Here is a 25,048-nt window from a genome sequence, read left to right on the forward strand (position 1 = left end):
TTTTTATAAATTTAGAAACACGTTAGAGGGAATTCCCAGTTTTGATAAAATGCAAGAGTTCTCTGAATTCCGATAAATCTATTTCTGTCATATAAGAACTGAAGTGGAGTTTTTCTTATATTTTACCGTTATGAAACTGATATTTGAGATTGCACTTCCATAAAGAAATAGAGAACTATCTAGGTCGTTTAATAAACATTTAATATACGTTCTTGCTCCAGGTTTTTTTTGGAAATTATGAGCATGCATATAGTTTTCTTGACTTCAAGGGGTTTTCGATTGAATGGTTGCTCTGGATTCCCCACTCAATTAATTAATTTTTATACGACCGCAAAAATTTTAATTTTTTGGTCGTATATTGGTATCACGTTGGCTGCGTTGTCGTTGTCGTCGTCGTCCGAATACTTTTAGTTTTCGCACTCTAACTTTAGTAAAAGTAAATAGAAATCTATGAAATTTTAACACAAGGTTTATGACCACAAAAGGAAGGTTGGGATTGATTTTGGGAGTTTTGGTCCCAACATTTTAGGAATTAGGGGCCAAAAAGGGCCCAAATAAGCATTTTCTTGGTTTTCGCACTATGACGTTAGTTTAAGTTAATAGAAATCTATGAAATTGTGACACAAGGTTTATGACCACAAAAGGAAGGTTTGGATTGATTTTGGGAGTTGAGGTCTGAACAGTTTAGGAATTAGGGGCCAAAAAGGGGCCCAAGTAAGCATTATTCTTGGTTTTCGCACCATAACTTTAGTATAAGTAAATAGAAATCTATGAAATTTAAACACAAGGTTTATGACCACTAAAGGAAGGTTGGGTTTGATTTTGGGAGTTTTGGTCCCATAAGATTAGGAATAAGGGGCCTAAAGGGTCCAAAATTGAACTTTGTTTGATTTCATCAAAAATTGAATAATTGGGGTTCTTTGATATGCCGAATCTAACTGTGTATGTACATTCTTAATTTTTGGTCCCGTTTTCAAATTGGTCTACATTAATGTCCAAAGGGTCCAAAATTAAACTTAGTTTGATTTTAACAAAAAATGAATCCTTGGGGTTCTTTGATATGCTGAATCTAAAAATGTACTTAGATTTTTGATTATTGGCCCAGTTTTCAAGTTGGTCCAAATCGGGGTCCAAAATTAAACTTTGTTTGATTCATCAAAAATTGAATAATTGGGGTTCTTTGATATGCCAAATCTAACTGTGTATGTAGATTCTTAATTTTTAGTCCCGTTTTCAAATTGGTCTACATTATAGTCCAAAGAGTCCAAAATTGAACTAAGTTTGATTTTAACAAAAAATGAATTCTTGGGCTTTTTTGATATGCTGAATCGTAACATGTACTTAGATTTTTGTTTATGGGCCCAGTTTTCAAGTTGGTTCAAATCAGGATCCAAAATTATTATATGAAGTATTGTGCAATAGCAAGAAATTTTCAATTGCACAGTATTCAGCAATAGCAAGAAATCTTCAATTGCACAGTATTGTGCAATAGCAAGAAATTTTCAATTGCTCAGTATTGCGCAATAGCAAGAAATCTTTAATTGCACAGTATTGTGCAATAGCAAATATTTTCAATTGCACAGTATTGCGCAATAGCCAGAAATATCTAATTGCACAATATTGTGCAATAGCAAGAAATTTTCAATTGATTGGAGTTATCTTTCTTTGTCCAGAATAGTAGTTGAGTCAACTTAAATCATTGTTTTATACAATATACAATGTATATTCACTTTTACTACCAACTGATAAATTAAAACAATCTTTACCATTCAGTGATAACAAGCACCTTTTGTTACATTTTAATATTTTATGATGTATTTAAATGAGTAGTTATTGTTGCAAATTCCATTAGAAATTTGAATTGAGATCAGTTTTGGAAAAAGGGAAAGGGGGATGTGAAAAAAAAATGGGGGGGGGGGTGAATTTTTCTCATTTCAGATTTCATAAATAAAAAGAAAATTTCTTCAAACATTTTTTTGAGAGGATTAATATTCAACAGCATAGTGAATTGCTCAAAGGCAAAAAAAATATTATAAGTTCATTAGACCACATTCATTCTGTGTCTGAGACCTATGCTGTGTCAACTATTTAATCACAATCCAAATTTAGAGCTGTATCCAACTTGAATGTTGTGTCCATACTTGCCCCAACCGTTCAGGGTTCAACCTCTGCGGTCGTATAAAGCTGCGCCCTGCGGAGCATCGGTTCTATTTTATTACATTTTAATATTTTATGATGTATTTAAATGAGTAGTTATTGTTGCAAACTCCATTAGAAATTTGAATTGAGATCAGTTTTGGAAAAAGGGAAAGGGAAATGTGAAAAAAAGGGGGGGTAAATTTTTCTCATTTCAGATTTCATAAATAAAAAGAAAATTTCTTCAAACAAATTTTTTGGAGAAGATTAATATTCAACAGCATAGTGAATTGCTCAAAGGCAAAAAAAATATTATAAGTTCATTAGACCACATTCATTCTGTGTCTGAAACCTATGCTGTGTCAACTATTTATTAACTCATGGGATCTTTTCTATGTATGTCTGCTATTGAAGGTTATTATTGTTGCATAATTTTTAATCATATGCATCATTTAAATTAAAATAAATATAGTCCACATCGTAGAACACCCCTTCAGGCGAAATGGAGTCTTCCATATTATTGTTTCGAGTTGTCTCCCTTCCGGAAGTAACTTCCGTGAATTCTGAATCAAAACAATACCCTGAGTATTAGCTCGTTCTGTCAATAAAGTGTATTATATTAAAAACGATCGCAATTTAAACCGAGAAATTTGTACTGAAAGGAGTCATGATCACTGACCGAAACGAAATTAAATATTTAAAGAGTTAGGAAAGGGGTTCCTCCTAGAATTAACGTAGGAAAATAGGTGATAAGATACGAAGTGAAATACCTTCTCTCACTCTGAGTCTCAGTGACTGCTGTGGAAAGTTAACTTGGAATTGATAGTACAAAAATAAAACACAATATGCCTAATTGCATTGTTCATACACTTTTATCCGGGATTGGCTATTTTGTAACTATTTTACATGTGCAGTTGAATAAGTTTTGAAAATAATATTATCCAGCTACAGGTATACATGTGTCAATGAAACAACGGCCATCGTATCCCTCAGAGCAATCTGCTCTTTGATTTTTTTGGCGGGAGGGTTCCAAACCTGTTGTTTATAAGTTGCAAATCAGGCCATTACTTTTCTTAATTTAATTGTTGTTTACTTAACATGTCTAGACTGTTTTTTTTCTCACTTTTTATGGCTGTATGGTTGCCTATAATTACTTTGTTATTTTAACCTCTGGAAAGCTGTCTCATTGGAAATTATACCAGATATATACAGATTTTTATATGGATTGTAGACCTGAAAAAGATTTTCAAAGTTGAATATGCTGCAAACTTCAAACAACCTACTACTTATTTACCATCCATGTTTATCATGAAACTTTTGATCAGAACTATATATAAGTGATTTCACCATTTCTTCATATGTGTACCACTATCAATCAACAGAACAAATGCAAATAATTTTTTTAATATTTGCATATGGTTTCCTTTAATTTCTCACATCTATTTTATTTGAATTTAGGGAAATAAGTATTATGTACCGGTATATAAACAAATCTCATGTCGATATATAACATGTACAACTATCAAACATCAACCCACACCAAACTGGCTGTAGTTGAAAAACATCAAAAGGGAAAATACAGTGAAATTTGGAGAATTTATATTATCACATGTACATGCATTTGAAATATTTAAAAAAAAAAATCAATTTTTTTAGTTGTAGGTTCCACCTACCTACCATATTAGAAAACTGGGATTTAAACACTAGTCTATTAGAGGGATATTTCCAGTGGCGAATCCAGAAACTTTCATAAGTGGGGGCCCACTGACTGCATAAGAGAGGGCCCACTCCGGTCATGCTCCAGTGGTTCTCTAAATAATCAACCATATTTTTCCAGACAAGGGTGGGGGGGGGGGGGTGGGGCTCTTAATTCGCCTTTGATTTCATTGGTTGTAATTTTTATTTTATCATGTATCAGATTTGAACAGGACTTTGGGAATGAAGGTAAAGACCGAATGTCAGTTTTAGTCTTATATATGTACTTTAATTTTAGTCTTACATGTATTTATGTGTACATATATCACTGATTCAGTGGCGATGGTGAATAGCTATATATAGACACTGACAAGTCTTATAGTTTTGAATGTTTCTTCATCAGTTGACTAAAATTAGGTGGAGGTATGTTTTTATTTCCAACAGAGGGGCACTCATGCTCAACCTATATCAGTTTGTGCATGATATATATAAACCACTTATATATAAACCTCGTTAAGGGTGTCTGAGAATCCAAAAACTATGTATGCATGGGTTCGAATCCCGGCGAGGGAAGAACCAAAAATTTGCGAAAGCAAATTTACAGATCTAACATTGTTGGGTTGATGTTTAGACGAGTTATATATTATTGTAGGGTTGTCACTGACTCAGACGTACATATATATATATATATATATATATATATATATATATATATATATATATATAGTTTTTGGATTCTCAGACACCCTTAACGAGGATATTTCCGCTATTTTCTATTTTTCAAAGATGGTCCAATTTATATATAATTACTTCTTAACATGAATTGTAAATTATCCAATTAAAACGTACAGTTAAATTACAAAAAAAAGAAAATCAATATTCAAATGCTGGAAAATTATCCATCCCCAAAAATATTCCGATAGAGATTGTTAGAGAAGCAAATATCAAACATTTCAGTAAATTTTGAGTATTTTCCCCCTCCCCCTTCCCCATAAAAAACCAAAAACAAAACAAAACAAAACAAACAATTACACTAAATTGTACATATATTTATTCATTAGATTTGAAGAATTCCGGAAATAAACCTCATTGGTACGTGTTAGTGAAAAACATGACTACGTAGAAACAAATATGAGGAATCAGGAAAATATATTAATGAAAATGAAAATAAAATTAAACTGTTAAAGTCATATGAAACCTCAAATTAAAAAAAATATGCATATGTGTTTATAACTAAATGGATAGTTTTCATTATACAACTTATGTACATATAGTTTTTTCTGAGGAATATTCTTTAATTTGTCCACATTTAGAAGAAGTTTACTTATTTTTCACTTTTTTTTATGTCTGTAAGTATAATCGTTTTTAGCTCACCTGGCGCAAAGGGCTAAGTGAGTTTTTTTATCACTTGGCGTCCGCGTCCGTCGTCGTCTGTCGTCCGTCGTCGTTAACCTTTACAAAAATCTTCTCCTCTGAAACTACTGGGCCAAATTAAACCAACCATGACCACAATCATCATTGGGGTATCTAGTTTAAAAAATGTGTCCGGTGACCCGGCCAACCAACCAAGATGGCCGCCATGGCTAAAATAGAACATAGGGGTAAAATGCAGTTTTCGGCATATTTCTCAAAAACCAAAGCATTTAGAGCAAATCTGACATGTGATAAAATTGTTTATCAGGTCAAGATCTGTCTGCCCTGAAATTATCAGATGAATCGGATAACCCGTTGTTGGGTTGCTGCCCCTGAATTGGTAATTTTAAGGAAATTTTACTGTTTTTGGTTATTATCTTGAATATTATTATAGATAGAGGTAAACTGTAAACAGCAATAATGTTCAGCAAAGTAAGATTCACAAATAAGTCAACATGACCGAAATGGTCAGTTGACCCCTTTAGGAGTTATTGCCCTTTATAGTCAATTTTTAACCATTTTTCTTAAATCTTAGTAAACTTTTACAAAAATCTTCTCCTCTGAAACTACTGGGCCAAATTAATCCAAACTTGGCAACAATCATCTTTGGGGTATTTAGGTTAAAAATGTGTCCAGTGACCCGGCCATCTTGGCCACGGCTAAAATTAGAACATAGGGGTAGAATGCAGTTTTTGGCTTAAAACTCAAAAACCAAAGCATTTAGAGCAAATCTGACATGGGGTAAAGTTGTAAATGAGGTCAAGATCTATCTGCCCTGAAATTTTCAGATGAATCGGATATTCCGTTGTTGGGTTGCTGCCCCTGAATTGGTAATTTTAAGGAACTTTTGCTGTTTTTGGTTATTTTCTTGAATATTATCATAGATAGAGATAAACTGTAAACAGCATTAATGTTCAGCGAAGTAAGATTTACAAATAAGTCAACATGAACGAAATAGTCAATTGGCCCCCTAAGGAGTTATTGTCCTTTTTAGTCAATTTTTAACAATTTTCATAAAATTTGTAAATTTTTACTAACATTTTCCACTGAAACTACTGGGCCAAGTTCATTATAATAGATAGAGATAATTGTAAGCAGCAAGAATGTTCAGTAAAGTGAGATGTACAAACACATCACCATCACCAAAACACAATTTTGTCATGAATCCATCTGCTTCCTTTGTTTAATATTCACATAGACCAAGATGAGCGACACAGGCTCTTTAGAGCCTCTAGTTGGGATATCCAATGAAAAATTGTTAGATCAAAGGTCAAGGTAAACCTTAAAAAGCTTTAAAACACACTAAAAATCCTTCAAAAATGGTCAAAAACATATAATCCGCAACATGAGCTTTGACTTTGTGACCTAGGTCATTGGTTCATAATATCATTGCCGAACACCCTATGGGTCTAAGACCTTTGATTAAATAGTTCAAACACCTTTAACGAGAGTTATGCCCCGTAACGGAAATGTCAAATCTCTTCAGTCGAAATGTAAAAAAGTTTGGCATTAATGACCCAAACATTTTCCACTATTCAAAACTTCTGTAAGTAAAATGGTTTCTCGGAGATTATTCCATAACAAGGTGTTACGGCAAAGGTCAAGGTCAACATATAAATTTGAACTTGAGGCAAATTTCAAAGTTACATGAATTGATGATCATTGGTAAGATTCAATGTGGCTACGACTTTCGGTTTTGGTGGCCAACCGACATACGTTAATTTTCAATATTTATTTCAATTGCGCACAACCCTATCAATAAAACATGGGTCTGGTCAGTGGCGGATCCAGGGGGGGGGGGGGGTTCCGGGGGTGCGCACCCCCCCTTTATTTTGCCGATCAATGCATTTGTATCGGGACATATGTTTTGCACCCCCCCCCCCTTTGCCCTGGGTGCCCTGGGTTAGCACCCCCCTTTCGAAAATTCCTGCATCCGCCCCTGTCTGGTCCCGAACAAATTATACCCTTCGTTTTTTTCCCCACATTTTACGGTTACGGTGTTTGAATGATTGATCGATTGATTATTGGTTGCTTTACGCCGCATTAGCACAGCAAGGCTATATCGCGGCGATGTTAAATGACAACAAGGTTTTAACGGGGGGACTCCGGACCGACAAAATTTTACTACTCACAGGGCGAGTTCCGTATAGGTATTTGAGACACCGATACAAAGTGTGCACTTAAAAACGACACGTCTTACGGTTAAGGCTGCTAACTTTGTCAACGTTTAGCGAAAAGAGATTATCAGAGGAAATACAGTAAGGTCTTTCCTTTTTTGAAAAGGAAAGACCTTAAATACAATTACTGAATTTTTTAAAGTTAAAGGAAAAAACTTTTTTTGTTAGTATGTCTTCTGCTGAAGTATTTGATAAAAGAACATGACATGTAATTTTTTCATATCAGCCCATGGTTAAAATCATCCATCGAGCCTGTTGGTTCCTCGGGATGTTAATATCATGACCTAGCTAGGCAAATAAGGTCTGATATGAAAAATGCCATGTTGTGATCTATAGTCATCATATTTCAGTACTAAATACAGAAATTTTGTATATCTAATAATAAAGGTTATTTACTCCAGTCTGTATCATCTACCCTGTATTGCATACTACGTATCGCATACCACGTATTGCACCCTTTTTGGAATATCTCAAATTTGATTCCGGAACTCCCCAGTTATTATCTGCTTGAATGTATGCACTTATTTATTCATTTCGCATCTCTTTCAAATAAAAGACAAAAAAATATATATCAAATTCCTTTTCCGAGGCTTCGCTAGGCCTCCTGAATGTTCGTCATCAATGCGTGATGTTATATTGAATAACTTCGCATTCATGGCCATTCCTAAGTTAAAAACTGTGTGGATGATCGACCAAGAACCGTTTTCAGAGACAAAGAGGCTGTGAAATGTCTATCATCTCATCGCGATAAGTATCTAGTTATTCCTGTGGACAATAACTATTGTCTTTGCAGTAAATCGTACTACTACGAGTGTCTTGTAAATGAACAATCAGGTAGTCCCACATATAAAAACATATCATATGACATGACTTCAATGAATATAAAATAGAACAACAAATCGAAGGATTAACATTGTTTGTATTGGATACATATGCTTCACAAAATTCCATACCAACAACGGCCACATTGCCGAATCACCTACACCTTCGACTAGAGAATTGTCTATTCGATTGACATAATTTCTGTCCGCAGTGAGGGTCTTCAGAAATACTGTGAAATTGCTTACTCTCGTAGAGGTATTAAAATATGTGGATTATAAATAAAACGCTAAAGAACTTCGGGATAATTTCAAATCTCAATCTTATTCTGAAATTAGTTCTGTCATAACTTTTGATTTTTCAACCCTTTATACCAACATTCCCCAAGTGAAGCGTCTAAAAGAACATTTTTTCAACATAAAAATGGTAGCATACGCTATAAGTTTATTACTTTGTGATACCATACGGCATATGTTGTTATTATTAACAAAAGGGTAAAACATGCTACACAGAGGAACAAGTGATCCGTATGCTAGAGTTTCTTATTGACAACATTTTTGTTGAATTTGGAGGAACACTTTTTCAAAAAAATTTCTGAATTCCTATGGGAACGAACTGTGCGCCTCTTCTTGCCAACGTCTTCTTATTTTCGTAGAATCGGAGTTCCTTAAAACACTTGTAAAAAAAAACAATAAAAGAAGCCAGGTAATTAATTTCACATTCAGATATATTGATGATTTTATTTCCATTAACAATCCAAACATTTCTGATTTGGATCCATTAATACATCCCCCGAAACTAGAAATTAAAGAACAGCTATCTCCGCCTCATTTTAAGACTTACATCCCGAATTGAAATACACGGTCATCTTTCAAATTAAAGTAGTGACACTTGGTCAGTACCTTAAAACGAACATTCATGCCATGATGGCTTGATTGCATTCTGTGGTTATGCTGAAAAAGACATTTTTATGTATTGGTCATAGCGTCCTATGTTAAACGAAGTTCCCCGATTAGGAAATCTTTGATAATGGATCTATTTGATCAATATTCGCTATTATTTCTCTTGAGGCGGTTATGGTAACGTTTTCTTCTTTTGCTCAGTCCATATGGCTTACTTGGATATGTATGATGTCTCGTTTCGAAGCTGCGACATTTTCACATATATTTTTGCGGTACGACGTGAGATTACTTTATCCGTAAATAAGCATACCCCGGCAATTATTTCGTGATACGGCTCCTTGCGGTACAAACTCCCTTTTTTCACACAATTAGTTCTCTGAAAATTAAATACTTTGAACACATTGAATAGCTTCATAGTATTTACACATTTATTCTATGTTCCTCTACTTTCCATATCAACACAAATGGTTAGGCTCAGTCCCTTTTTTATAATAGAAAAATGTCAATTATCACTAACAACACTTGGTCAGCATCTCATAAGGAACATCCAGTCCATGCTTGGTTTCATTCCATTCAGCGATTCTCTAAAAGAAGACATTTGTATATATTGTCCATATGGTCGTATGGTTAACGAAGTCAAAACTCGCAGCGATCTTCGAAAATGGATCGGCATCAAAGAAACAAAACTTGGTCAGCACCTTATGAAGAACATTTATGCCACGTTTGGTTTCATTCCTTTCATTGATTCTTAAAAAGAAAACATTGTATGAATTATCCATAGGGTTCTATGCTATAAAACGAAGTCAAAACTGGCAGCCATCGTGAATGATGGATCAACTACAAAGTAACAATTTATACTTGGTGAGCACCTCAGAAGGAACATTCATGCCATCGTTGGTTTCAATTAACAAATTCAAAAACGTCACGTAAAGCTTTGCTTGATCAAATTGATTTTATTTGCACTGTATACGTTGAAAATCATATAATAGTATTTAATAGTATAAATAGACTGGCAAAATGTCGTTTTTATGAGAGTGGAATGAAAGGGTATATATTTATCAATGTTTCATAAAATGATTTTGTATTTAAGATTGTGACACGGGATATACTTCCATAAATGGTACAACGTGTGTTAAATGTCCACAGCCATACTACGGATTCCACTGTGCTTACAAATGTAGTTGCAGGGATGATCAAATGTGAGTTAAGAAGTACATCCACATGCAGGCAAAACACGTTAGGTCATTAATAGCAACAGCTTTTCACACAAATGTATTTTGCTAAATGTGTTAATAAAAAGATAATAAATTATACAAGGAAACGACAGTTTAAGATAAATTTTTCAACGGATGAAAAAATAAACTCACTGTCGGGATCTTATTTTTATTTCAAATAAAATAAACAAAAATGTATGCATCGACTACACATCAATTGATTAGCATTGGAGTGTTATTTAGGATTTGATCATTTAACCCTCTTGCGGCCAGACGTTTTCATGGATGCATTTCGTGTGCCAGAAAATACGACCGCTCGACAATTTTGACGTTACATGTCCAACATTGACATCATTCTATATATGACGTCATGTTGTGATTGAAGAAAGATATTACACTGTTTAATCTTCGGTCTTTTAAGAAGAACAAAAATGGTGAGAAACTTGCATTAATTAAAACATAGACATATGTGTCCCTCCTTATCAGTCGGTGTGGACACATGTGTCTCTCCGACAGCAAGAAGGTTAAGACAAATTAAAGAACTTTTCATGTATAAAAAAGAAGATGTGGTATGATTGCCAATGAGACAACTATCCACAAAAGACCAAAATGACACAGACATTAACAACTATAGGTCACCGTACGGCCTTCAACAATGAGCAAAGCCCATACCGCATAGTCAGCTATAATAGGCCCCGATGAGCTTTCTTTACAATTATGTATCTATTTTCAAAGAATTAATTCAGTTATATTTCTAAAAATAAAAGAGATGAATGATTTTTTTTTGGATTTTAAATAATATTTTAACAATCCATTGTTGATTTGCAAAGCTGCATCTAAGTCTGTGACACCACCCACTTAATGTACCTTGATTTCAAAAATGATAAGATTTTAAAAACTGGTGACGTCATGATTGTCCACTAACGCGTATCTGTACATCTACCTCTTTATATAAGGTCGTGTTCAAACCAAACTGCATGCACATTAAAGGTTACGGTTATATGTTTAAGTGGACGGCTTACCAACTGGTAACTACGCCATGGTAACTAACTTTTTGGAATTAGTTCATTATATTATAAGTAATTTAATTTAAGAAAAAAGTCCATTTAAGAAAATAAAATAAATATATTACTTTGAAGGCGACTATCTTTGCTTTGAGGTAGTGCGCCATATTGACCTATACAAGATTAAACTTATTTTATTAAATTTAAATAGAAAATAATTTTGGCAGAACAATTAGTGTTCTTTTGAAAATTAATTCTTTGTTACAAACACACCTGCATACGTTTTAGTTAAAGTCGAACGATCTTGAAGCGTATACAACGTGCCCTAAACGTGTCTCAAACTTATCTGTAGCGTTTTCAACGCGCTTGTAGCGTATATATTACGTGCGTGTAAAGTACAGGTATACGCTAGACACACGCTTGGGCTGGATGAAATTTTAATGCTGCATAAAAATGTCCTCGAGTTGAAGCGTCAACGAAGCGTATACCTTTGTATTTCGACGTACTTCAAACTTATGCTACGCGCGTCTTACGATTGCTTAGCGTTCTTCTAGCGTGCTACTAGCGTATACCGACTTGTCAATTTTCTCTGTACGTTTTGTGCACGCCGGTATATACGCTAATGTATGACGCCGGCATAACGACACATCATGATTCTAACACGTTGAGAGAAACTCTGAAATGGGAAAATCAAATTTAAAATTTGACATTAATTTTATATTATTTCAGGTCATATAAGTTGGTCAAACTATTTTTTTTTCGATAACCAAAGACTTCAAATAATTTTATTCGGATAAATACACTTTGCCTGTCTTACGGTCATAAAAAGATCCTACGAATTAATATAGAGGAAAAGCCCTCGAAATTTGAACGAGGATTATCCTAAAGCTTGTCCGATGTTACCTGGTTCACGGGTGTCATTCGGTTTATCGAGAGAAATGATCGTGAAAGAATATCTAACGGCGGTCAAGTATTGAGAGAAGATCGTGAAAGTTCTGGTAACGGATCGTGAAAGACATTTAATCGAGAAGACATATGAAAGGTCAATCAATATTCTAATTTAATTAATTACACAGACAAATTTACGACAAAATAAAATTGTCTGTCAAAATGGTTCAACATTATGATCAGTATGTGAGAATATCTAGTTTTAAAAGTACATAGTTATTACAAAACAACAAAAGGCAGATTGCTTCTCGACATTTTAATGACATAAAAAATGTAAACAAACATGATTTTTTCTCAAATTCGACTAGAAAAACTACTTTTATCCAAATAAGGGCATTCTATTTGAATTAATCAAACGGTTCTCATAGTTATTTTGTATAAACATAATCTGAAACTTAATCAATAAAGAACTATTTACACAAAAATTGATTTTTCGGATCGTGAAAGATCACGTACCGCATTTTTGAAGATCGTGAAAAGGATCGTGAAGGATCTGATGCTACGAAGACGTTCAAATTTTTCTTCAACTATATAATAATTAATGTTTGTTATTGGTATTGAGAAAAGCTAGATAGGTCAACATCCTCAATAGGTTTAAGCATTTCAAATTCAATTTTATGGAAAAACGAGTAGAAATGCATATGATTTTTTTTTGTGGACCACTTGATAGATATAAACCTATGGATTCAGGAAAGGTGTCACTGTAATTGATTGAAATTTTTCTTTAGACCAAATTTTGGAGACTTTTGTGACAGTTCAACCCCCTTTTTTGCTATATTTTGTATCTAAGAAATGCAGATTGTTGCCATGGTTATACCCAAAAGGGATTATATTTTACCATTATGACCATTAGAAATCAAATCTATGGAAGATTTTCTTTCTATAAATATATACATGCATAACACACATAGAAAGCTTTATTTGTTAGACAGGAGGGGAAAGAGGGTGTTTAAAATTAATGAGTGTCAATTTTAAGTTTTTTTCCTGTGTATTGCTACCTGAAGATTCAGTTTTGTGGTCAAGTCCGTATCGCGGATTCGTTAAGCTTTAGGATAACTGTCTGTTGTTATGATTGTAAGTTGTACATTTTCGACTTCTGCAAGGTTTCAAATAACATAGAGCTCATTATCATGCATCATTCGGCAATGTTCGTTTTATGTTGTGTAGTCTTTTGGATATATACCTGTATGCTATATAGCGCCAAGGTATTTCATGTACATGTTTGTCTGCATGTTTCATATATGACCATTATGACGTCAATTGTATTTGATATATTAAATGATAGTAAGATGTCTATGTCTGGCTGTCGGTCAGGGTTCATATACTTTTGACCTTATGTTCCGAATTAATTGTCCAAGCATAACTTTTACATTTGTCAGTTTCTAAGGCACTGTAAGGATCGGAACACATTTATTTGGTGTACGGGATATTTGTAGAGATCTGTATGGCATGGTTCATCTGACCTTGAACTCTTTTTATGAACCATTGACAATCTTAAGCGCATTTGACACTTATAATAAAACCCTTGATATTATAGACGTTCAACAAATATACTATGATAAGTAAAGTAGACGAGACATTACAGGATTTGCGCTCTGGTATTCTATAGTATGTAGTATATAGTCAAAGCAATCCACATCTGCGTTGTATATCAAGAACTAAAGAAAGTACTGTTGCACAAAATGTTGGTTATCGTTCAATCTCAAATTACTCATGAAAGATGCTGCTTTGCTGTAATTTTTTGTTTGCTGGATATCATTTTGGTTTAAACGTTGGATATCCATATCATTGGCTAAATAGTATCGGTCTGCCTATATTGCACTTGACCGATTCTCAGAGCTGAATCTTTCACACTTATTTAGACACGTATTTGTTGTTGTTTTTTAACTTTCGATGTAAAGTGTTGAATAGAAAAAAATAATAGCTTTAATGGTCATCCTTATCAAAATAGATACAGGCTTCAACCAGTTGCAGGTTTATCAAATGATAATAGAGAAACTGATTTCTTACTACTAGTATTAACTCTGGTGACGGTCACGCATTATCTTTCACGATCAAAATAATGCGTTGCTTGATCTTTCACGATCAATTTTGATGGAAATTCAACAAATTCAAGGTTTTCATATACAAATTAATGCTTTTAAGGGAAGAACATACTTTAATTTTACTATACTATCAGATACACCAAAGATTAAGTTTCAAATATATCATGATAAACTGAAATTTGTCCATTATTGGTACAAAAAGCATGTTATTTGTAATTAATTTCATAGACATGCATTGCGCCTTTTGTGTTTTTTCATAAAGTACTGGATATTTTCTTTATCTTATTTCACAGTTGTGTTGAGGAAGTTAAACCATTTTGACAGACATAATTTTTTGTTCGGATTTGTTCCGCGTTTTGAAAATTAAGCAATTTTTTCAAAGATTCTGAACTAGAATTTACATTAAATGTCTTTCACGATCCGTTACCAGAACTTTCACGATCGTCTCTCAATACTTGACCGCCGTTAGATATTCTTTCACGATCATTTCTCTCGATAAACCGAATGACACCCGTGTGGTTATTATACTGCATTAGTCTAAATATTGGACCACGTTTTGATTTTTGAGACGGGCCAGGAGGATTCTATAGATTTAAATGTCATAGCCTCATAACTTTAATCTAGCCAGGACGTAGATGAATATTCTGCCTAACAAAATGCCGGAGGTGAAAAAATGTTTTTGTTCATACTTTATTAGCTATTCTCCTTAATCTTAATAATTTTATTTGTAAAATAAATGGACCTAAAGCAACCACCAAACTAATGAAATACATTTAACTCAAATTATTCTGCTAATTTTATGCGTTGTGTTTTCTTCTTCTTACAGATGCGATCATCAAATCGGTTGTACTAAACAAGGGCCAACGACTGATGGTGGAAGTAAGTCAACTTGAGTTATGTCTCACCCCTTTCTTTGAGAGGCCCTTCTTCAGGGCGACTGTCACAATATTTTTCTGATTTCTTTATTCTAATGCAACATCAAAAAATATTCTTTGCATCAGGTGCAGGTTTTCTTGTTGATCGGAATCTACGACTTTTCATTATTTCTATAGAGAGATACTTGTAGTTATCTATCATTCATGCTAAATACATCGATTACGTCGAAACTGGAAATGAAATACGGAATTCGATTTTCTTTCATTTTCAGTAAAGGACAGGGACTGATAACAACTAAATATTGTAAACCAAACATAACTCCAGATGCGAAGTAATAGCTATGGGAGAGAGAGGCCATGAGGACTTTTAACTACATTATTCTTCGTTAATTTCCAAATGGCACTTTCTTCTCAGTTCAGAACATTACAACACACAGTAAATAGAAATAAGAAGATGTGGTATGAATGCAAATAAGACAACTCTCCATCTAAATCACAAAGTGTAAAACGTAAACAATTTTAGGTCAAAGTACGACCTTCTTCACGGACCCCAGGGGCCGTTTCAACGAAGCGGTCTTAGGACTAGGACGTGTCTTAGGATGGTCTTAGGACACGTCTTAGTCCTAAGTCAGGTTAACGAAAGTCTCCTAAGTTAAGATATGTCCTAAATTTGGTCCTAAAGCTAGGATATACGAATAGGTGTCTTATGATGGTCTTAGGATAGTCCTAAAAGTTATGATATCCTAAGTTGAAATAAAACAACAAATATGGCCGCTGTGTATGTTCATGTAAGACGACGAGAGAATAATATTCGCCGAAACAGAGTGTTTAGGGACAGAGACAATCCATTAGACTATTTGGACGATGCTGATATTGTAGGTAAATATAGACTTTCAAGACCAATGATTCTAGAACTTTGTGGAATGTTCCAGAATCAGCTCGCTAGGCCGACTAAAAGGTCCCATGCATTTCCTGTGTCATTACAATTAATGGTAGCCCTAAGCTTTTATGCGACTGGGAGCTTTCAACTAGTGAATGCTGATGTTCATCGTATTTCTAGAGCTAGTGTTTCTACTATTACACGTGACGTCACCCAATGCTTTAAAAATGTATGCAATCAATACATTTCGATGCCCACAGATCCAGCATCTCTACAAGCGATAAAGCAAGGTTTTTTGACATTTCGAATTTTCCAAATGTTATTGGTGCTGTTGATGGAACTCATGTGGGAATCAAAAGTCCAGCTGTTGATGAACAGTTGTACGTAAACCGAAAAAACTACCACTCGCTTAATGTAATGGGAGTTTGTGACTCAAACTTGAAGTTTTTAAACATAGTAGCAAAGTGGCCTGGTAGTAAACATGACTCATTTGCATTGCGCAATTCAAGGCTTTGTGAAATGTTTGAAAACGGGTACATAAGCGATGGATGGCTTCTTGGGGACAGTGGATATCCACTTCGGCCTTGGCTCCTAACACCAGTCATAAACCCAACAACTAGACAGGACCAACGTTACAACGCTTGCCATATGAGAACAAGATGTGCTGTTGAAAGAAGTTTTGGTGTGTTGAAATCTCGGTTCCGATGCATCGATACCACTGCAGGAACATTGTTGTACAGCCCAGTCAAATGTTGTGACATTATTGTAGCTGTTGTTGTTCTACACAACATGTGTATTAACAATAGAATTCCGTTGCCTCCAGGAAACGATAATCCAAGAGATCAAGGAAACATTGGTGGGCAGCAATATGTTGGTAATCAAAACGACGGTGCAGTTATTCGTACTAGATTGATAAATAACAGATTCAACAATTAATAAAAACAAATTTATCTTTCTTTTTTATGGGTTGTTCATTGCATTTATTATTGTATTCTGAAACATTGACGACTATCTCACAGACATATAACCAATTAATAACATTTCATTTGGTGGTACAAAGGAATTAACAAGTTGTAGGTTTAAAAGAAAGAAAAGGTATTCTTTAGGGACACTCAAACTCACAAGTCGAAAACAAACTGCAAAAGACATGGCAAAAACGAAAAAAAAAAAAGAAAATGTCCAAGACAAATAACAGTATACAAAACACAAAATAGAAAAGCGAAGATTGAGCGACACAAACCAGTATAGCGATTATCATTGTAAACTTATAGTTTTCAATGGAAATTATCATTGTATACTTATAGTTGTCAAAGGAAATAAGGTAAATTGTCTACTGAAATGATAACTATATGAGTATTGAATATTGAACTATGACAAAAAGAATATTTTATCAATATGATAGAAAAAGCTATTTATCACTCGTGATCACTGGCTCGATCTGAGTTTTCGGGAATCTGCAAACTGATACCAAGTTGGGCCAAACGCAACTGTTCTTTGGCTTGTTCCAGCTGAAGGCGTTGGCGGTCAAAAGATAGCTTATCTTTTTATACGCGAAGTCTTTCCTTGCAACGGTAAGTCTCTCTTTCAGCAGTCCCATCTTTTCTTCTTTCAGTCTCAGTGAATCCTTTTCTACCTGAATCCTTTTCTACCTGAAGTCTTTCTTTTTCAATATTCAGCCTTCCTTTCTCTATTTGAACCAGCTGCTTAGAACTACTATCTTCCATGGTCGATGCAGTGGTGATAATATTTCTGGTAGGGGTAGCTCTATTATATAGTAGCACCGCTGATTGATGGTTCTGAAATAGAAAGTTAAACATTAAGTTAATTCATAATGACACTCTTTTGAGTCGACAAAGTGCACGAAAAGAATAAATTAAACGTTGATTGACATATTTTGGCGATTACTGTGTGTGTGTTGGTGTGTGTGTAGGAGTGCGCGCGTGTGAGTGTAATGTTGTGGTCTATATACACCCACGTCTCTTTTTTCCGGTGGATTATCAAATAGTTGAATCCAAAACAGATGGTTATTTGATATATTTCAAATATTGAAAAGATCACAATTGATGATCACAATCAGTGGCACACATTACAAGCATATTACGAGCGGAAAAAGTGCAAAGATATGCATGTCGAACCAATCATGTCGCCACCTCCTCCCCCCTTTTTTTCGCTCTGTTTTACCCAAGAACTATAAGAAAATAAACAAATTACCTGATTCATCTGCTGAAGAGTAGGAGCTTCTTCTTGAAGATGAACATGACGGCATCGACAAATCCATCGACGTTTCTGTGAAAGAGGTTGTATCTATTCCTCCGTCTATTCCATCTATAGGCGTGTCTCCAATAATTCCTACCACCTAATCTTCCATGGAGGAAATTTTTTCTGAGGGAGAACCTCCGCCTGTCTTTCTTGCCTCACGTCTATTGTGTGACAATTTCTTTTTTGTGTTGCTCATGTATGTTGTCCATTTCTTTCGAATTTCTTCAACTGTTCTTTGGTGGTGGGTATTTGAAGAATTCATCTTTGTACAGATACTATCCCATGTCTTCTTCTTAATGTTATTTGTCGCAACATTTGACAGCTTGCTGAATAGCATTCCCTTATGTTTTTCCACTTCGGCCAGCATAATTTGTATTTCGATTTCGGAAAAATTTGGAGATCTTTTCTTGCTCATGTTGATTCAGTATTCGAATTGAAATCGAGTGGACCTACGTACAAAACTAGTTTATATAGTAAAATTGCAGCACGACGATAGCCTCTAAAAAGTTTCAATCAATTTAATCGTTTAAAGAATTTTATTCTCTCATTTTAACAGTTTATATTATGGTTTTATTAGTATATATAAAAACCTTTATTTTGTGTATTTTTGTTTCATAACAAATAAGACCCCCCCCCCCCCCCCCCTCCTAAAAAAATATATAAAGAAATGGTTCAAAATCTATTTGATTTCATTCACTACATATTTTATTGATTAAATAAACAAGTTAGGATGGTCGTAGGACCATCGTAGTTAGGACTGTCCTAAGATAGCTTTGTTTCATGTCTTCGGATACTTTCATTGACACGGCCCCTGGCTAAAACCGAACGGGAAGCTATAACGAGTCCAAAAATTACTAGTGTAAAACAATTCAAACAGGAAAACGAACGGTCTAATCAATATTAAAACCGAGAAACGCGAAACGAAATATATTTATAAACCACATCAACAAACGACAACCACTGTACAATAGGCTTCTGACTTAGGACAGGTGCAAACAAATGCAGCGGGTTTTTAAGATTTATCAGGCGCCAACTTTCACCCTAATCTTAATCAGTAGTGCAACATTACCACATATAAGACACACTATAAAATAGCAATTGAAATTGCCTAATTGAATAAAAAATACATTGCCGTTAAATAATATAACGTACACAGGTAAAATGAAATATACTAATTTTCACAAAATAAATAATTTGTATTTCAGGGTACGAGTACAGAATAGAAAATTTATCTTCATACTAAATACTTATCAAAGCATTAGTTAGACGAGATATACTACAAAATAAGAAATCATTAAAAATTAATAAAAAAAAACTGCATTAAAATTGCGTTAACTTTACACGATTTACACGATTTGAGGGTACTCGCAGTTACTAGTACTGAAAGATAGTTAAAAGCCAAAAACAATTAATACTAAACAAAAGAAGCATCAGAAACTGAATAAAATTAAATCACATCACAGGGATTCGATGTTATAACGCCATGGAGGACGACGAAAATAATCAGGGATTTGTAATGATCTCTGTAATTAATTCGTGATAAGCTAAGTTTGTAATGCATGTTCTTATCTTTTTCAGATGATGCTGACATTTCACCCCAGCGAGATGAACAACAATCGGGTATATACAATAACATAAACGAAAATTTAAAGGATAGAACTTCCTATGTTATACTTGAAATGTAAAAAGTATAATCACAAAAATACTGAACTCCGAGGAAATTTCAAAACGGAATGTCTCCAAACAAAGGCAAAAATCTAAAGCTCAAACACATCAAACGAATAGATAACAACTGTCATATTCTTGACTTGGTAACGGCATTTTCTTATGTAGAAAATGGTGGATTGAACCTGGTTTTATATCTACCTAAACCTTGCAGCTGCTTAAGTATAAGTTGGTACTATGTTTTAAAGTACTATCAATTAGACTGATTAAGAATTCACCAATCGAAAATCATCTATGAACTGTTTATCAACTTTAAATCTAAATCATGTGAAATGTGAAGCTGAATATGTGTGTAGTGCGTTTCAGTAAATATTGACAGTTTCTTAAATCTGAATACGAAAAGTCCAGGGACCTGGAAATAGTTTCATCAACAATCTCAGGAATCAAGTTTGGACTAAGTGTTTCACTTGTCAGTTTTCTTCCGATCAATCTCAGTCGTATTTATCAAAGCTGTCCTCGAATATGTTACGATTTATAAGGGGAAGTTTTTCTTTATCTTACCAGAATAACTGATGTTTTTAGTGTTGAAGTATAAGTAAATAGCAAAATAAAAATATATATAAATGTATAAAGATAAAATGCATAACAATAAATAGTGGATATAGTAATAGTATTCTAAACATTATGATAGAATAATTTTAAAAAGTATTATCAGTTTTATTATAGTGATTATAAACAACTTTTTAATTTGATAGTTCATCTTAACTTTAACATACATAACAGAGTTCAAAGGCAAATATAGTGCACCTTTCATGCATATACATAGTAGATGTTTGCCGTACGATAACCTTTAGTTGTCAACTTCTACGTCATTTGGTTCTTGGGTCCAGAACTGACTTATTGCAAGTCATACCACATCTTCCTATTTTTATATGATTAAAATATTTTAGTATTGACACCCGCTTTACGATTATTAATAAACGAAAGTATAATCATTATAAAAAAACGAACAAAAGGAAGAATCCTGACTTTACAGATGCCTCACAGCATGTTCTTCTGAAAACATTAATATCAATGGTCCAAATAAAAAGAGGTCTTGAGATACAAAGTAAGCATCATAAAATATGTCATAAATAAAGGCAATAGTAGTATACCGCTGTTCAAAACTCATAAATCCATGGACAGAAACTAAATCGGGGTAACAAACTAAAACTGAGGGAAACGTATCAAATATAAGAGAACAAAGACACAACATTAAAATGTAACACACACAGAAGCGGACAAAGCATTAGATAAAATCCTATGAGAATAACAAATATAACAAATATAACAAATATAAAAATTATATCTTATGACACCTAAATAGATGAACTAATAAAACTTAGTACAGTTCCTAGGGGAAATCCCGAATCGTGACACGTCAAATAAACTTACTTAGGAATAAGATATGTGTCTTAAAAATGGTGTAAGGACATATCCTAATCCTAAGACTGCAACAATAAACATGCCCCTGTTTAATCAACTTTGTACAATCAGCCATGGCATGTATGCAATTTTTAACAGCCTCTTTATATTCCACTGTATTTTTTTGAATATTTTAGGCAGGTCAAAAACATGGCCTATGATTCTTAGCAGTTCGGTTGCCGCCTTATCTCTCATCATTGTAATAGTGATTGTTGCTTTCAAATGGTATGTATATTCAGAATTTTTAATTAATTTTACAACAATTCCATTATTGTTCAATTTTTAGTAAGCATTCTTTGGCTAAAAATGTGATCGATCATGAATTGAAAAGTACACTCCTGTGCAACTGTTCATTTTAATATCATGAAATGAAGAAAAGGATAGCTATATGAAAATTGTTTCTAAAACCATTAAATTATGTAAACTGTAAAACCTTTTTCATGAATATGACATCGTATTTTACAAATTTTACTTCATATATTCATAAATTTAAATCATTTATAGATGTCAGACCACCAGTTTACTCCCTCTAATTTAGCAAGTATGTAAACGTAGCCCTACTGTGACATAAAATAGTGCCTTTGACATCATTCTTTATTTAAAATAACCAACAAATTTGCAGAAATTCACCTTTTGGTGAAAGAGAAATATATTTAGAGCAATTTGAATAAACTCATCATAGACACCAGGATTGAAATTTTGTGTTTGTGCCAGACGCACGTTACGACTACAAAAAACTTATCAGTTGCGCTCGTATATTTTTTTTTAAGAGGCCAAAATAAGTACGAAGTTGGAGAGCATTGAGGACCAACATTTCCTTGCCCATAGGTTTGTAATACAAATATGAGGATAAATGCGATCCAGAGCATACTAATTTATTATTTCCAGAAAACCAGGGGTTAATTTTTGTAGTACTTGTCTTCCGAAAGGCGGTTCTCTCTTAAAAGACGTTAAACACGAAGAAAGGCGTAATGCATGTACAATTTAGAATATACCTGGTTTCTATGAAGTTCAACATAAGGAAAATGTTGGAGAAAGCTGTGAAAATTGCAAAATTTGGTTGACCAGATTTTGAATTGGTGATCTTACACCTATTATTAACATAATATTATTATATTTTACAGTAAAAGTCAGATGATTGGAACAAAGAGTGCTTTGAAAGAAATATGCAAACGTATGTTTTATATATTTTGCTATCCTGTCAAAAGCGTTAATAATTCCATCCATAAGTTTGTTATATAAACATATGACAAAAGTTTCAATGCATCAGATTCGTGTACGGTCGCGATGGAATAAGCTGTAAGTTTTGGAAAAAAAACATAAGGCTTTGGCGCATAAATCTGAAGAAGATAATAAGAACAATTGAATTATTTAAAGGTCAATTTAGAAGAAGGGAGTAACCAGCTAAATTTAAGACCGAAAGGATTTATTTTCTGTTAAAATGACTATCTTAAACCCTTTTATGAAAAATATAACTAGCACAATACGTTCAATTGTTAATTTATTTTGATGGGAGCTGTTCTGTATTTTAACTTGAACTATGGTGATAACAAATTACAAGATGCTTTGAAAACAAATTGACTTCATAAGTCTCTCTAAAGATGTTTATGAAAACAATTGACTTTATTTCTAGAAAATCTTTGACATAGAAAGTGTCCTCTTGTTTATTTAGAGCTTGTCATATTGTATAGACAGTTGTCCATTGGTGATGCTAATTTTTTTTATCCTATACATGTTGTTTTGGGCATTTCTGTCGCTAAATTGCAGTAAAGTTGACGTTCACTCTACATGTCACATTATTCATGTGTTAGAGCTTTTGATATTTCCGTTTCATAAAAAATTCCGTTTTGAAATTTTCTTAAGTTTGGTATTTCACTTTTTGAAACGACATTTATTGAGGAAAATGACTGTCGGAGGCACATTGTCAGGCTCAAGCGATCAAAGTTTGTATATTAAACCAAACTTTATGACGCTCGTTCAAAATCATTTTAGTACATCTCTTTCACTCAACTTTTTCTCAGCGGTTACAAAACACTTTTTTCAAACAGTAAATTGACATTTGATGTTCTAAGACATTTTTATAAAAATATGACAATGTAATTTACACTGTTCAAACATTATCCCACGGCAACTTTTGTACAATGGAACAGCTGATTAGATGTTAGTGACAATTTGTCACGCCCTTATGAATTGGTGTCCTATCGCTTGACGACCTTCAGTAAGCTTTTATTAAAACTATGTGTAATTCAATTGATTTTGCATTGAACATGTAATGAAACCACGAATTTATAACAGTAAGTTGAAAGAATGGTTCACTTACGGTTAACAAAATGAATTAAGTCTGAATAGAAATATAAAAATTATGCCCTATATACGTTAACATTTGGGCTCTTTTCGAACATTTTGAGATATTTCAGAATTGACTTGTTTGTGTGTATAGAAATTTTGAGGTCAATTTGACTCAAATCAGCTGGATTTTTAATTTAATTAATCAATTATGTGTTGGGTTTTCTTCTTAGGCCTTCAAATTAATTGATGTTCAAAACTCTTGCCATTAGATAATTTTTCCTTTCAAAATAAAAAGAAAGAAGAAAAAACCCTGAGAAATTGTAATATAACGGCTTTTCGAGACGGGTGACAAAAAAAATGCGAGTTAAGTATTTTATGTTATATTAAGTTATATAGGGGGAAATTCAGAGACAAGTGCTTGTGGTTATATGTTATTAAATATTTTTAAAAGTTAAGTAAAATGAAAAAAGTGCATTGCACATTTAGAACATGTAAAATTCTAACATACATGTACGAGTAGGGCTAGGGGTGGTGGGTCATAAACTTTACTGATTCCTGGTTTACGAAATAAAATGTCGTGTAAAGTATCATACATACAATTAAGTACAGTCTATAAAGAAATTAAGTATTTGATATTCGATCGTCAGCATATTCAAAATTCTAATATTTTTGTTTGATATAGATGATAAAGACAAACCCAATGAACGTAAAACCAACATATATGGTACTTATCAGTTAAAGAGATTGAGAACAGAGGTCGACGAATATGAATTTGACAGCGATAACGAAGAGGACGAAGATCCATATGCAGTGATCCGTGACTCCCAAGTTCTCCCACAGAGAACAGATATAGAAACAGAGGACAACTTTGGCCAATATAACACATATGGTTACAATCACCTTCACCTAATGGGTTTACCTCGACCTTCCGGAGTCCAAAAGAAGATAAAGGACAGTTACTCAAGTTCGGTATATGGAACTCAATTTACCACATTCCAAGATGATAAAGTTTAACTGTGTCACAGTGAATGAAGTACATTTATATATTTTTTATTTCCCCTGTACATTATGTACATTTACTACCTTAATTTACATCAACTTTGTGGTTTTGATTTTTCGACCAATTTATTACAAATTGAGAAGATACAATATTTGAATACATTTTTTTTCTTAATAAGAACAAACTCCTTCCTCAAGAAGACATTTTTGCTTTAGAATGTACAACTGCTTTCTATTTGAATGGTGTTTTCGTCTGTTTTTAAA

At 33.6% G+C, this 25,048-nt stretch overlaps 1 protein-coding gene across 1 annotated transcript in view; it reads left to right on the top strand.

The window, feature by feature from the left end:
• Positions 1-24,810, top strand: part of LOC143066471 (uncharacterized) — a 30,424-nt gene extending 5,614 nt beyond the window's left edge. Inside the window, exons 2-7 of the mRNA XM_076239388.1 lie at positions 10,233-10,341; positions 15,180-15,232; positions 19,946-19,987; positions 21,634-21,721; positions 22,621-22,670; positions 24,468-24,810. Of these exons, the coding sequence (XP_076095503.1) occupies positions 21,654-21,721; positions 22,621-22,670; positions 24,468-24,799 (450 nt within the window). The 5' untranslated portion in view covers positions 10,233-10,341; positions 15,180-15,232; positions 19,946-19,987; positions 21,634-21,653 and the 3' untranslated portion in view covers positions 24,800-24,810. The remainder of the gene's footprint in view (positions 1-10,232; positions 10,342-15,179; positions 15,233-19,945; positions 19,988-21,633; positions 21,722-22,620; positions 22,671-24,467) is intronic.
• The last annotated feature ends 238 nt before the right edge of the window (positions 24,811-25,048 follow it).

The sequence above is a fragment of the Mytilus galloprovincialis genome, chromosome 3 (assembly GCF_965363235.1).
Source record: "Mytilus galloprovincialis chromosome 3, xbMytGall1.hap1.1, whole genome shotgun sequence".
NCBI classification, from domain to species: Eukaryota; Metazoa; Mollusca; class Bivalvia; order Mytilida; family Mytilidae; genus Mytilus; species Mytilus galloprovincialis.